This window comes from Dipodomys merriami, unplaced genomic scaffold (assembly GCF_024711535.1).
Source record: "Dipodomys merriami isolate MVZ:Mamm:240054 unplaced genomic scaffold, mDipMer1.0.p SCAF_20, whole genome shotgun sequence".
Taxonomy (NCBI): Eukaryota; Metazoa; Chordata; class Mammalia; order Rodentia; family Heteromyidae; genus Dipodomys; species Dipodomys merriami.
In genome coordinates, this window is record NW_027203382.1 from 23,688,195 (window position 1) to 23,701,157 (window position 12,963).

General features: G+C 43.2%; 2 protein-coding genes across 8 annotated transcripts in view; one reads left to right on the forward strand and one right to left on the reverse strand.

Moving 5' to 3' along the window:
- Wdr41 (WD repeat domain 41) overlaps positions 1–12,963 on the forward strand; it is a 185,604-nt gene that overhangs the window by 161,955 nt on the left and 10,686 nt on the right. The window lies entirely within an intron of this gene.
- The window catches only part of Pde8b (phosphodiesterase 8B), a 179,865-nt gene continuing 167,767 nt past the window's right edge, over positions 866–12,963 (reverse strand). For all 7 annotated transcript variants that reach the window (XM_070031222.1, XM_070031219.1, XM_070031221.1 and 4 more), the window contains 5 exons: positions 8,701–8,918; positions 7,316–7,436; positions 5,739–5,906; positions 3,091–3,220; positions 866–2,555 (listed from right to left, as the gene is read on the reverse strand). In XM_070031222.1, the coding sequence (XP_069887323.1) occupies positions 2,446–2,555; positions 3,091–3,220; positions 5,739–5,906; positions 7,316–7,436; positions 8,701–8,918 (747 nt within the window). In that variant the 3' untranslated portion in view covers positions 866–2,445. The remainder of the gene's footprint in view (positions 2,556–3,090; positions 3,221–5,738; positions 5,907–7,315; positions 7,437–8,700; positions 8,919–12,963) is intronic.

Consider the following 12,963-nt stretch of genomic DNA (forward strand, 5'->3'; position numbering starts at 1 on the left):
TTCAGCACTTAAGATATTGGCAACACCACAACTGTCACTATATATTATGCCTTGTCATGTGAAGAGAGAAAAATACTTCCACTTCACTTTCTGGCTACATTCACAAAACATAATTGAAAGTTCACCCTTTCCATTTCTCATGTGGATTGACTGCTGATAGGTCCTTTTTTGCCCTGAAAGATAGAGTCTTAACTAAACAATGACAAAAATGAGAAAATATGGATCTTTCAAGTAGCACCCAATTTTCTTTTTTCAGCTTGTAGTAATAATCATGAAACTTCTAATTAGATGGCTTTGCATTTTCCTAATATGGCTCTCTTCAAGACATGGTGTTGTTGTTAGTAAATAAATTTGTTTAAATGGCAAATGTAATAGTTTGTATCATGTAGAAACTGAGTTCTATATACCACCTGAAAGTCTGTTTTTCTAGTTGATTATATGAAGACTATGCCAGTTGGCAACTCAGAAAGTTGCTCTGCAGACTACAACGGATAGGTAGTAGAGCTGTGCTAGTATTTGCAGACCCCGCTGTCTTAAATGATTGAACATCTACATATCTAAGCTTTGATGTTAACATGAGATTTACTTGACATAACACTAAGCTGTAATTTTTTTAATATAAAAAAATCAGAAACCTGATAAATGTTACTTACCAAATGGAATTAAAAGCAAGGTGGTCAGAAAAATATTGTCCTTGCCTCCAGCAAGTTTCTGAAGCTCCTTATCAGGAGTTAACATCCTGATTTTAACGTGTTCTGAAAACAAAGTGTGTGATTCATGAAATAAAGGACACTAAATCCAAAATTTGAAATTATGAAAAGTTTAGGCCAAAGAGGTAAAATGAAAACAGCTGTTGGGAATGGAAAATGGCTGTAGGAATTTAGTCACAAGTACTTCACAAAAACATGAAATCACATTTACATAAGAGCATCACAATACGAAGCGGGCTGCTGCCCTGCCCGAACAAGTTCTCTTATCATCTAACAAAAATAATTTAAATACATTTCTCTGCATGGAGTTGTCATATATGTTTCCATTTTGGGTACAAAACATAGAAAAAAATTGGCACATTATGTAGTGATGTCAGTTTTTTTCTTCCCATGTCTCATTTCTGAAATACGTTTTTCTTTTGGAAAAAGTAACTACTTATTCAATTAATTTCATCTGTATACATACCTCTTAAAGATGCAACATGGAGTACAGAAAAAGTAAAACTAACATACTCAGTTTACTGAGTTTCTAATATCCATAACACCAAGAAGGGCTGGCTGATGAAAGGAAAACATTAAGTTTGACTTTATATAGATCACAGGAAGTTGTGAAAAGAGCTGTATAAAAATATGCACTTGTGCTTTAGAAGCTTTTAGCATACAATTAATAGCTTAAAATATTATTTGCTGCCTCTCCTTATGCCAATTTTCTAATATATTTACACATCTTGCAATAACTTTACATCATTAAAGCAAATGACATGATCTCAAATATAGATAAGTTAAAAATATCTGAACCTTGAAACATCCCCATCCCGTCCCAAATATAGACATATAGGTGGTGCATGGCACAACAAACTCCATGGGCTTAGACCCAGAAAATTTAGGTTGTTTTAATAAAAATGTTTAACAGCAAATGTATATAAATTTTTTTCCTTAAAAAAGCTTTTCCAAGGGCATTCAGATTAAATGGCTTTTATATAATATTTAGGATAGTGCCTTGTGGCTACCTCTGTGAACCCAAAATAAGGGAAGCTCATGGATTGCCACTCCTCCTGCATCCCAGATGGCTTTCTCTTGGGTGAACTACTTCTCGAGGAGGGAGGGCTTCCAAGCTGCTGTCACCCTTCCAGAGGGAGCACCCATCAGGCCAAGGCGCATTCTAACTTGACTGTCACACCACCAACCAGGAGAACCACTGAACTAATCACTCCATCAGTAATTTTTCTGCTCACTTTAGGTAGCTTTTTTCCCCTTAAATATATCTGTTCAGATATGCTTCTTAAGAATCCTTCAGACTGATGCTGTTGAGGACAGTGGTCAAGTATACAGTGTTGGTGATTTAATGGTAAAAGATAAGTAGGACACTGGCTAAGCTACTTGGACCCCATCCCAGAGGCCAGGCTCACAGGTACCAGGTCTTCCCTATTTGTGTTCTGTTAAATTACAGTGAATCAGCTCCATGATTGTACGAGGGTCCACGGGATGACAGCCCAGCATAGGAGGCTGCCGAATATTCCTTCTGGCACTAAGTGATCATTCAAAAGAACATACATTTTCCTTCATGGAACATAACTTTTAAAAAATGAAATTTGGAGACTTGCACGACTTAGGGTCAAATATTAAACATTAGCTCCATAACCTGCACCTGTCATTTTTATATGAAGGAGAGCCTTTTGTTTACACTACTGAGTCACAGTGTCCTTTGAAGAGGTCAGTCTCCTCCTGCTCAGCTTTAGGGGTCAGATGGAAGCCTCAGACTTTTGCACTTGAGATCATCTAATGTCTTCCAGTGTTTGTAGTTATCAGCCAAGTGCTGCATCAGGGCTGGCAGATGTGCAAAGGCTGTAAGGACATAAAAGAATCAAAGAGAAACCCATTAAATTAAGCTGGATCCCAAGGGCTTAGGTTCAGGAACAAAATTGAAGAAAAAGATAACCCAGGACTTGGTCTCATGCTGCAAGTAAAAAACAAGCACAAGCAGGGCCAGAGTGTGTGAAATACAAGTAAGGCCCTTGATTAGCTGAAAAGTTGTTAAGTCAGTGACATTATCAAAAGAAGCTGTGTTGGAGTAGATGTACTGCACTGGACTCTATCTGGAGTTTTCTCTATCTCTAATGACAGATGTAAATTGCTGTGTACCTTGTGAATGTGGCCTTTGAAGAAGTGAAGACTTGTTTATCCAATTACTACACATTGCATCTGTATTCAAAGTTCTATGCTGGGGATCAGGGATGTATAACGTACAGTACATATACATCCCCTGTATGGCCACAAAGAACTAACAGCTTAAAAATACTTCATTTTTTACACCCAGTCTGTTATTAAATATCAAATACAACAAATTTCTTTGTGCGTGATGAAGCAGTAACTGACTTACCATCCCAAGCATCAAACATGTCTGTTATGAAGTAGTCGATGAAGGAGATCTGGGACTTGGGGATGCTGCAAGTATTGCGATCGAACACTGGCATGACCACAGGTAGCCCCTGTCGCTTTTCTTCATCAGTCTGTAAGAAAAAAATACCACCGCCCGGGGCTGTGGGACATGCAAGAAGCTTTCACAGTCACAGCTCCCATGAATGTGGGTCATTGTCCAGTTTTATTTATGAAGGAAGACTTAGCAGGGCCCAGGAACTTAAATAACACACGTTGGATGGGCTCTAATGACTATGTTCTGGTCTTCCAGTTCTTAGGTTTATCTGTTTGGTGCTGGGGATGGAACCCAATGTCTAGCCAACATGAGGCCAGCATCTACTGCTAAGCAACTTTCCAGCCTGTTTTTCTTTCTAGGCTATTCCACAGTCCTTCCTGATGCACTGATCTTTGGGTGCTTACATACATTTCTGTGATTTGTTATATTACTGAATGCTCAAAACCATTTTCACAATGTAATCCAGAAGTACAAGTCTGCTAATTGTCAATGCACCAAGGTTGCAGAAGCAATGCTGGTCCTGGTCAGCACCCCAGCATGGATCAAGTACTGGTACCAAGCAATTTGAAGAGAACAGTCACTCTTCTAGGCACGACCACATGCTTGCAGTTGTTACAAAGTTTCATTTAAGAATGACCTATCTGAAACAATCAGAATAATCAAATAATCAACGTGTGTGTGTGTGTGTGCGCGCGCGCGCACGCACGCGTTGCACACATGGGGCTTAACCACAGGACGTTGCACTCCCACTCTGCTTTTTCACTCATGGCTGGCTCTGTGCCATTTGAGCCACACGTATAGGAACTCATGAGATTAACTTCGATTAATTCCTCACCTTAGAGAATATGTCTTTTGACACTCTGACGAAACTGGAAATACCCAGAAAGCCCTGTGTTGTATGCCAGAATCTGACTGTTGTCTCCGGATTTAGCAGCTGATCAATTGAGTTGTGAGCTGAACTTGCTTCTTTTTTACTTGAAAGAGTGACATACATTTGTTTGGATGTGAGTATTAGCCTTGCAGCTCTCAAGGTATGTAGCAATGTGCTAAGCACATGAGCGTGTAGGTTCATGTGTACAAGACCAAGCTGACTAGTAAGATCCCCTTTTCCTGGTGGTGTGTTGAGCTGAGAAGAGGCTTCATTTGTAACCTTTTGAATTTTAGGTCACCCCTCTCAGGGAAAAGGATGCCTAACTTGGAAGCTTATGAGAACTTAAGACCGGCTCTCCCCCATTCCCCACCACACACTGGGAATAACTAGATGCAGTACTCAAGTTCTCTCCATGTGGGTCCTGGGAAGCCCACTAATGGCCTCCTACCAGCTTTTGGTTCGGCTTGCTCAGTTGATTGAGTAGCCTTAAAATATCCACTGGTGTTTAAGGTTTTCTTGGTTTTCTCTCCTCTGCTGTCAAACTCAGAACTGCCTGTCCTATTTTTCCTCAATTTAGGGACTCCTCCCTAGCTTTGAAAGTCTCAGTTAACTCTCTTGAGTTCTCTGCTGGCCAGTCCTGCTGGCCTCCACCAGCTATTCTTTATCCTGTCTTAGTACTATATTCCAGTCCCAACACCCCTCTCCATCTTATGAATCACTTGATGCTATCTGCTGTCTTCTGATTTACACACACACACACACACACACACACACACACACACACACACACACACACACACACACACACACACACACACACACACACACACACACAACCAGTCCTTAGAGCCTTTTTTCTGGAAGTAGGGCTATATTTCAGATGGCATCTGACATGTCACCTTTCATGACTCTTTTCACTGCCACTGTTAAAATGCATATTGCTAAAAATTCTAGTCTCTGTCCTTAGGAATGTTGCTTCAAAATGCCTTGTTTTCCCAGAAACATTGCTAAAACTTTCCATTAACCCCTCCTCTTGTCTAGAAAGACAAATCTGTTAATTCCTGTAGTATTTAACATACACTTCTTTATACATACCTTCTTTTTTTAAACCAACATGGACCTATCTGTCCACATCTTCCATCCCCAACTGGATTGTGAGTTACTTCTGGGCAGGGATGTGGCTTATTCATGTCTATTTTCCCATAATGCACCAGGGAAACACTAACTTGTGACCTAATGAATGGGGGTACTTCCTAGTTCCTGTGGAAGTTAAGCTTTTAGCAATTTGAATATGACAATTTATTACTTTTTTTTTTTTTTGGTCAGTCATGGGTCTTGAACTCTGGGCCTAGGCAGTGCCCCTCAGCTCTTCAGCTCAAGGATAGTGCTCCACCACTTGAGCCACAGCACCCCTTCTGGCTTTTTCTGTTTATGTGGTGCTGAGAAATAGAACCCAGGGCCTCATGCATGCGAGGCAAGCACTCTATCGCTGAGCCACCTTCCCAGACCTGACAATTTACTTCTAAAGGCTCAGTCTTCCCCTAGAAGACCTTGGTCGGTAACCAGCATATCAGCTGGTCCCTTGAGGGAAGCGGGAGTCTGCTCCAGGCAGCGTGAGCAGCTTGCTTGTTGGTGAGAAGCTACCCATCTGGAGCACCCACTCATTTCTATGACCTGGGTGCCTTACTAGAAGGAAAGTGAGACCTCCCTAGAGGCAACGCACCTGTGCAAAATACTCCTCGGAGATCCTCCCCGCCCATTCAATGCACAGGTCCAAGGGTCGGCATGGGTTAGCCACATCTGCACACTTAATCATCATGCGCTTGATCAAGATTTGGTTTTCAGGGAAGTTCTTCCCAGTAGGATTGCATTCACAGTCACTGCCCTCAATCTGGAAGACAGATGATCAGATCAGGACTGGTGGTGTGCAGCCCACAGATTTCCTCACCAGGTACATTTAGGTGTGGCCAGCACTCAGGAAGCAAGGCGGTTTCTTTCCCTTGGTGTATATAATATGTTGATACATTAAAAAAAATCCTCAATACAATATATAGTTTGGAAGGAAAAGGTGTCTGTCGCCACCCATCTACCCTTTTTCCTCAGAACAACTGCAGGCAGTGCTGCAGGTCACCTCTAGGAAGGCTTTCCTTTGCTTTGTGTGAAAGCAGAACTTTTAGATACATAGAGGCTTTAAAAGTGAGGATATTGCACATACATGTGGCATTTTCTCATTATACTTTTGTGCTCCCACTCACCAGTCACTCTCCTGGGACCTTCTGGCCCACCCCCACCTGCGTTTCTTAAGGGCATGTGTTTCCTGAACTAGCTAACTGGAGGGGAATGTGAGCCAGGTAAGCTTGGGGACAAGGAAAGAGAACATCTGTTCAATGACATTGGCATGTGGTCATACACTGAGTCATTCCTGTGATGTGCACGTACCTCTGTGGTCCGGAGGCTTGTGGGCAGGTCTATAGGTAGGTGATCTATGTGCAATCGGAACTAACTACACCAAACCTAGAAAACGATTCCCCACTTGCAAAGGCACCATTGATTGGATTTGCATAAAAACAATTAGCTCTCCAAAGCTCTGCCAAGCTGAAGATGGCTTGACATTTAAGCAGTTTTTGAGAGTGGTCTTATTTACTAGATCACTGATAGGCAACGTATATTCTGAAGGTTGTCTTGGTTGTTGAGCATTGAAAGATAAAAGTTGGCTACAGATATTGTGGCAAACATAGTATCAACAGAGTTGAATAGAATAGCTTGAATAGAATATCTCAATTCCAAATTGTTTCATTCTGTATAGGTTTTCCACTCTCTAAATCCCAGATAGCTGCTACCTCTAGTCCCTTGTTGGAGAATAGGGCCTTGAGTTGTATGGTGGTATCTGTGGATGGTATGGGAGATGAGGCTCAGCAGAGGTGAAGTGGACACTGTTTCTTCACCTAGACAGGTCATTAACCATTAAGATAGGAACTTCAGAACTGGCATGGTGGCTCAAAGTGATAGAGTACTAGCCTTGAGCACAATTTAAAAGGCGTTTGATTTCCTAAATCATCTGTGCTCTTTCCGTTGGATTTCCTGGGCCCAACTCCTCCCGTCACTCTTCCCTTTATCTCAGGGCCTTTTCTTCAAGGAGCTCAAGTTTCTGTGGCCTCTGCCAATCTATTCTCCTAAGAAAAACAAGTCACCAGGACTTGCAGCCCTTTGCCAGCTTCCTTGCACTAAGAGGGGAATTTGCTTCCAGTGTGGATGCTCATGGAAATACACTTGATGTATCTTATTACATGGTGTGCTTACCTCAGCTGCCATTGGCTTGTTGATGCTGTTCACAAACTTGTTCACATGTTCAAAGTGTTTTGTCATCTCCGTTGCCAAAACCATGTCAATAATAGCCTGGCGCAGTGTTCGATAATGGTTCCTAAAATAACCAGAGCACAAAGGACTTTGTTCACATCATGTCCAGAATTAGAACTGTTTTACTGCCATTTCGTCATGCTTCTTACTCAACCCAGGATGAGCTGGGGCAGAGTTAAATGAGTGCAAAGTCCACCTGCTCATTCTCTCAATAAAGCAGCATTGGAGATGCGATTCCATCATCCTAGTGACATCTGACACTGAATTAGGAGTGCTAAAGTATTTGTCACATGGTGAACACTCACTTTACAAGGCAATTCCCTTGCCCTGATCCTTAGGAACATGGAGATGGAGAAGGACACAAGATGAAGGACAGGCTGGGATGGCAGCCTGATGAACCATCTAGTACATTCCATATAGACAGAGTCCTGCTGCTGAGAACTCACAATGTCTTACAGCTGCAGAGGAAGTTTTTCTTGTTTGTAATTTTCTAGCTTGCGACTGTTAGACCTTGAGGTGGATGGAACAACCACCCACAATTACTGGCCAATTCCTGCCATTTTCTAACTTCAAGAGCAAGAGTGAGATGTTGAGTAAAATTGGCTATTGGGAAGAATTATTTCGGCACAAGTTTAAAACCAATCCTTGATACTTGATGAAGCTTAAGCTGAATCTGCCATATCAGGTCTGCATGTTTTTCTAGATGTCTAGACACCAAACAATAGGTCCAAACAATCTGTCCTAAGATCCAGTTGAATTCCTGGGTCCCTTCCAGGCCTCTGCCTAGCAGCTGGCTGGCTGGTGCTGTTAACAAGATACCTGCAGTCTGATCACAGAGTTGCTGGCAGTAACTCCATGTCTGGTCATACCCGGCCAGGTCTCAGCAGAAGAGAGGGCCCAGTGAGAGTGAACCCTGCCTTGCCTTTGGCTCTATCACCGTTGCTGGAACCTCCTCATGATGAAATGTGTTAAATAACCAAAACTGGGCTGGAAAGACAGGAGTGGAGGTTTCCTTTGAGCCACCCAAAGGACAGACTCATCTCCTGGGAGGGTAAAAATATCTGCTAGGTTTCTTAATCATACAGTCAATATTTATGCAGTGTTTTGCAGTATTTAAAACATTTTCATGAACTTATCAAAGATGAAATGAGATTTAAAACCACGAAGGCAGTCTGAACAATAAAATTAAGTTTGCTAGGGCAAGGTCATTATTTTATCATCCAATGCAGTGGTACACCTACCCTGACACTTTGATTTCCCCCGGAGTATTCAGAGAAGCCAGGAGAAATGGAATTTCCCCTTGAGTACAGGAGCCAAGCCCAACAAACCTGTCAATATTCTTGAAAATGTTGCACTTGGTGTCCTTGACTGTGAGCTGGAAGGCCAAGGCTGTGTGGTGACTCTCCAGGACTGCAGTGTCATTGTAGAGCACAGCAAGCTCACTGCCGGCATTGCACAGGAAGGAGTTGGTCCTTCCTGGGTGATCTACGTCATGGACTGTGGCAGCAATCAGGGCTGCTACCTCATCCAGCTGGTCGAGGCTTCCCTGGGATAAAGGAGGCAAGTTTAGGCAGTATGTCCAGTATGTCTCTGGAGGAGAAGTGTGGCAGGGTAGGGGAGAATGTTGCAATTTTCAGAGGTGAACGGTGTCCTGGGACAAACAGTATCTATCACCTTTCTGTGTTGTGTATTTTCTGAGGAGAAATGGAATTATAGTGGTTGCCTAGTCCTCTCCAGAGTTCATTCACCCAGTAGGATGATTAGAACTCAGCTGTAAAAAAGAATTATTTTACCTGGAAACAAGGATAAGGGGGCTGAGCTAGCAGCCTGCAAAGGCAGAAAGGAAAACTGTAAAGCTTTCATTATGCAAATAAAGAACTCAAAGGAGAACATCTGGAGATACATGTTTTCCTAGCCTACAGCTTTAGGAGAAAAAGAACTTCTGTCACATAGTGTACTATGAATTTGTTTATTAGATGCTATGGGTACCAGTTATTCACAGGGTTTGAGCTACAGGAATGATTCATGCTGACAGATTCTGTATTAATGGAGCTTATAATCTGGAGGGAGAAACAAAAAAATTTTTAAATGTACAGATAGAAGTGATATAGTGAGCTGGCTGAGCAGTAATATACATGTTCTTTGAGAGTAGAAGCACTGGACTGGTCTAGTTTGGGGGTCTCACCATCAATACTTTAATTATGGTGATAGAAGTATTTCATGGTTGTGTTACCTACAACAGTTAATTCAGATTCACCTGTAGCTACTGGACTCAAGAATGTGACCAGTGCAATGGAGGAACTAAATGTTTTTTGTTTGTTTATGTGTGTGTGTGTGTGTGTGTGTGTGTGTTTGTGTGTGTGTGAGTTCTGGGGCTTAAACTCTGGGCATGGGCGCTATTCCTGACCTTTCTTTTGTTCAAGGCTAGCACTCTACCACTGGACCCACAGCTCCCTTTCCAACTTTTTCATGGTTAATTGGAGATAAGAGTCTCACAGATTTTCCTGCCCAGGCTGGCTTCAAACTGCAATCCTCATATCTCAGCTTCCTGAGTAGCTAGGATTACAGGTGTGAACCATCAGCACCCAGCTAATTTTATTTAGTTTTAATGGTTTTTTTTGTGTGTGTGTTTTTTTTGTTTTGTTTTGTTGGTCGTGGGGCTTGAACTCTGGGCCTAGGTGCTATCCCTCAGCTCTTCAGCTCAAGGTGAGCACTCTACCACTTGAGCCACAGTGCCACTTCCAGTTTTCTGAGTGGCTTATTGTAGATAATAGTCTCATGGAGTTTCCTGCCGAGTCTGGCTTTGAAGCCCTATCCTCAGAGCTCAGCCTCCTGAGTAGCTAGGATTATAGGCATGATCCGCTGACGCCTGGCTGGTTTTAATGTTTTAATGTGTGGCTAATGACTGCTAAAGTGGAAACGACTGCTAGAGTGTGGACAGGGATAATTTCTCTAAGGAAGTGATTTTTATGCTGAAATATAAAGGATAAGCAGACAGTAGTCAGGTACCAGGCAAGGAAGAGAAGCCCAGGCAGAAAGAAAAGCCCAGGCGAAGTTCCTGAGGGAAGATAAGCACAAGAGCTTTATCCAGGAATCCTAGAGGATAATGTATGGCTTCAGAGCAATGACCAAGGGAGAAGTGAATGAGGCTAGAGGGTGGGGTGGGGCTTACGGTGTCCCCATACTTCCTCTTCTGCACAGGCTTGAAGGAAAAACTGCTTTGGGGTGAGAAAGGCTGACCCTGAAGCTCAGACCTGTCCTCACACTCTGGCCCCGCTCTGGGCTGCAGCTGCTTGTGTTGGGTTAGGGTTACAGTAGGATTTTGCCTGGAAACTCTATGGCCCCTCAGATGGAGTCTTTTCTATTTTGAACCTTCACCTTGTGGAACTGCTGAACAATCCTGGCTTGGCCTCTGTCAGCAGGACTTAACTTCATGAGAAACAGCAAAATATTATTCTTTTCAGCTCTTGTCAAGATGGAGAACCATAGTGAGTGGCCAGGGCCAAAGAGCATGATTAGCCCTCTTCACTGCTGTTGGAGAGGCCAGGTAACTGCGGCACACAGCTGCCTGGAGCACAGGGCCCAAAGCTATGACGAGTTGGGTCCCACCTTCGGTTATCCCACTGGGGGTGAGGACCCAGGGAGCCCATGGCCTAGGCTTCTAGCTCATGCTCTGAAATAGGTCTGGCCCTCCTAGAAGTCTCAAGCCAAATTATTTTTGAACTACTCAAACTATTTTTTAAACTATTCAATGGAAGATTCAAGAGAATGGGGAGAGAGTACAAATGGTACTAAATGAGACCTGATTCAACCCAACCTCTCAGTGACAATGACACTTTTCCAAAGATAGCAATAATGGGCCAATTCCTGTAATTCAGTGAGCACTAGTCCAGCTCTGGCTGGTAGGAAGTGGGTGGGAGATGGGGAAAGAAGACTTAGTAAGCCCAGAGCATGGAGAGAAGAAATGCAAAGCCCTTTGTGCATGTACCTGTGTGTGTGTGTGTGTGTGTGTGTGTGTGTGTGTGTGTGTGTGTGTGTGTGTGTGTGTGTGTGTGCATAGTGCGAGATGGTCTGTGGAAGAAACCCCCACAAACCTTCAGCTTGGACATCTCTGCATTTTTTCTTTTTAATTGCTTTAACCTGCAGTAGGTTTGGGTCATACTGAGGAAGACTAGCTCTGGAGTGGGTCAGCCTTTCACTTTCTTATTTCAGGATAGTCACTCAGGCCTAAATCACTAAAAAGCAGTTCTGGCTGTCCTGGCCTTGCTGCTCACTGTGAGTACCATGCATCTGCTAAGACTGGCGGGAAGAGCATGAGGTCTATAGAACCTGAAGGGCCTGTCTGCTCTGGCCCACTGTCTCTATGTTGGGTTGGCGCTTGGGAGCAGCTTAGTGGTACAGCATGTGCTTATGATGTGTGAGGTCCTCAGGTCCCTTCCTACATACACATATGTACGAGCACATGCAAACCTTATCCTGGAGGATTTAGAGGGGCAGGTGATGCACAGAAGAGATTGGAATACAATCTCTTGGCCCTATTAGTCTGCGGTGGCAGGTCTGCGGGAAGAGGCCTCAGGAGAGAGCCAAAAGTACCTCTGAGTAGACTAATCTGAATTTGAGCTGGTGAACCTCTGACCCTCTCAACTCAGGAGTTCCTAACAGCCCCAGCTGTATACTTTCAGAATCTCTAACAGGTGCCAGAATACAAATGCAAACATTATATCTAGTCTTACTTAGACACCTTTCGAGGGCTGTTGTTTGAGAAATTCAGTTAGACCCCAAATGCTTATTTTAGAGAAGGGATAGGCAGAGAGAAAATGGCATGACTAAGTGGTCACTAATTTATTGCACATTTCATGTGAGTTTTCCTAGAGAGGCTCTAATTAAGGGAGGGTGGCGGAGGGGCAGGCATCCCTCTGGTCTTGGCGCTAATCACCTGGTGGTGTTCTCAGCTGGTGGTGAGACCTCATCTGGGTAATTTCACCCAGTGGAATAGACAAGCAGAGCTCATGGCAGGGATGCAGAGGTGCTGTATCTCAGAGAGGTGTCACAGACCCAGGCTAAAGCTGTTAATTTCTTCAAATTAGAAAACAAAAAATAAGACCTCAGAGCACCTTCAAAAGCATCACGCCTGCACCTGATGCTTTGCTTTCTTGCTGAAATAACTGGATGACCCTGGCAATAATGAGAAGGAATTCTTCCACCTTACTTTTGGGATCATTTCTACTCCTTTGACCTGTTCCAGTGTCTCCTCACCTTAAGATCCCAAGATCGTATCCCTCATCAGACTTCTGCCAAGAAAATGAAACCTTGTGTTCATAGGTTAATAGAAATTTCAGTATCCAGACAGTACCAAGAGTATCTACATTTTATCTTTGTGGTGCTAGGGATCAAATCCAGGGTCTTGCATGAGCTAGACAGGCATCCTACCACTAAGTCACATTGCAGCCCTAAAATTTAAGCTTCAGTTGTAATTTTAGCAAAGGAATTACAAGCTTAACTACAACTGAGGAAGTGGCCATGGGACCTTGTGCCAGCTCAATAATACAAGAGTATGTGGCTACCCTTCAAATCAGCCCTGCTATGCACGA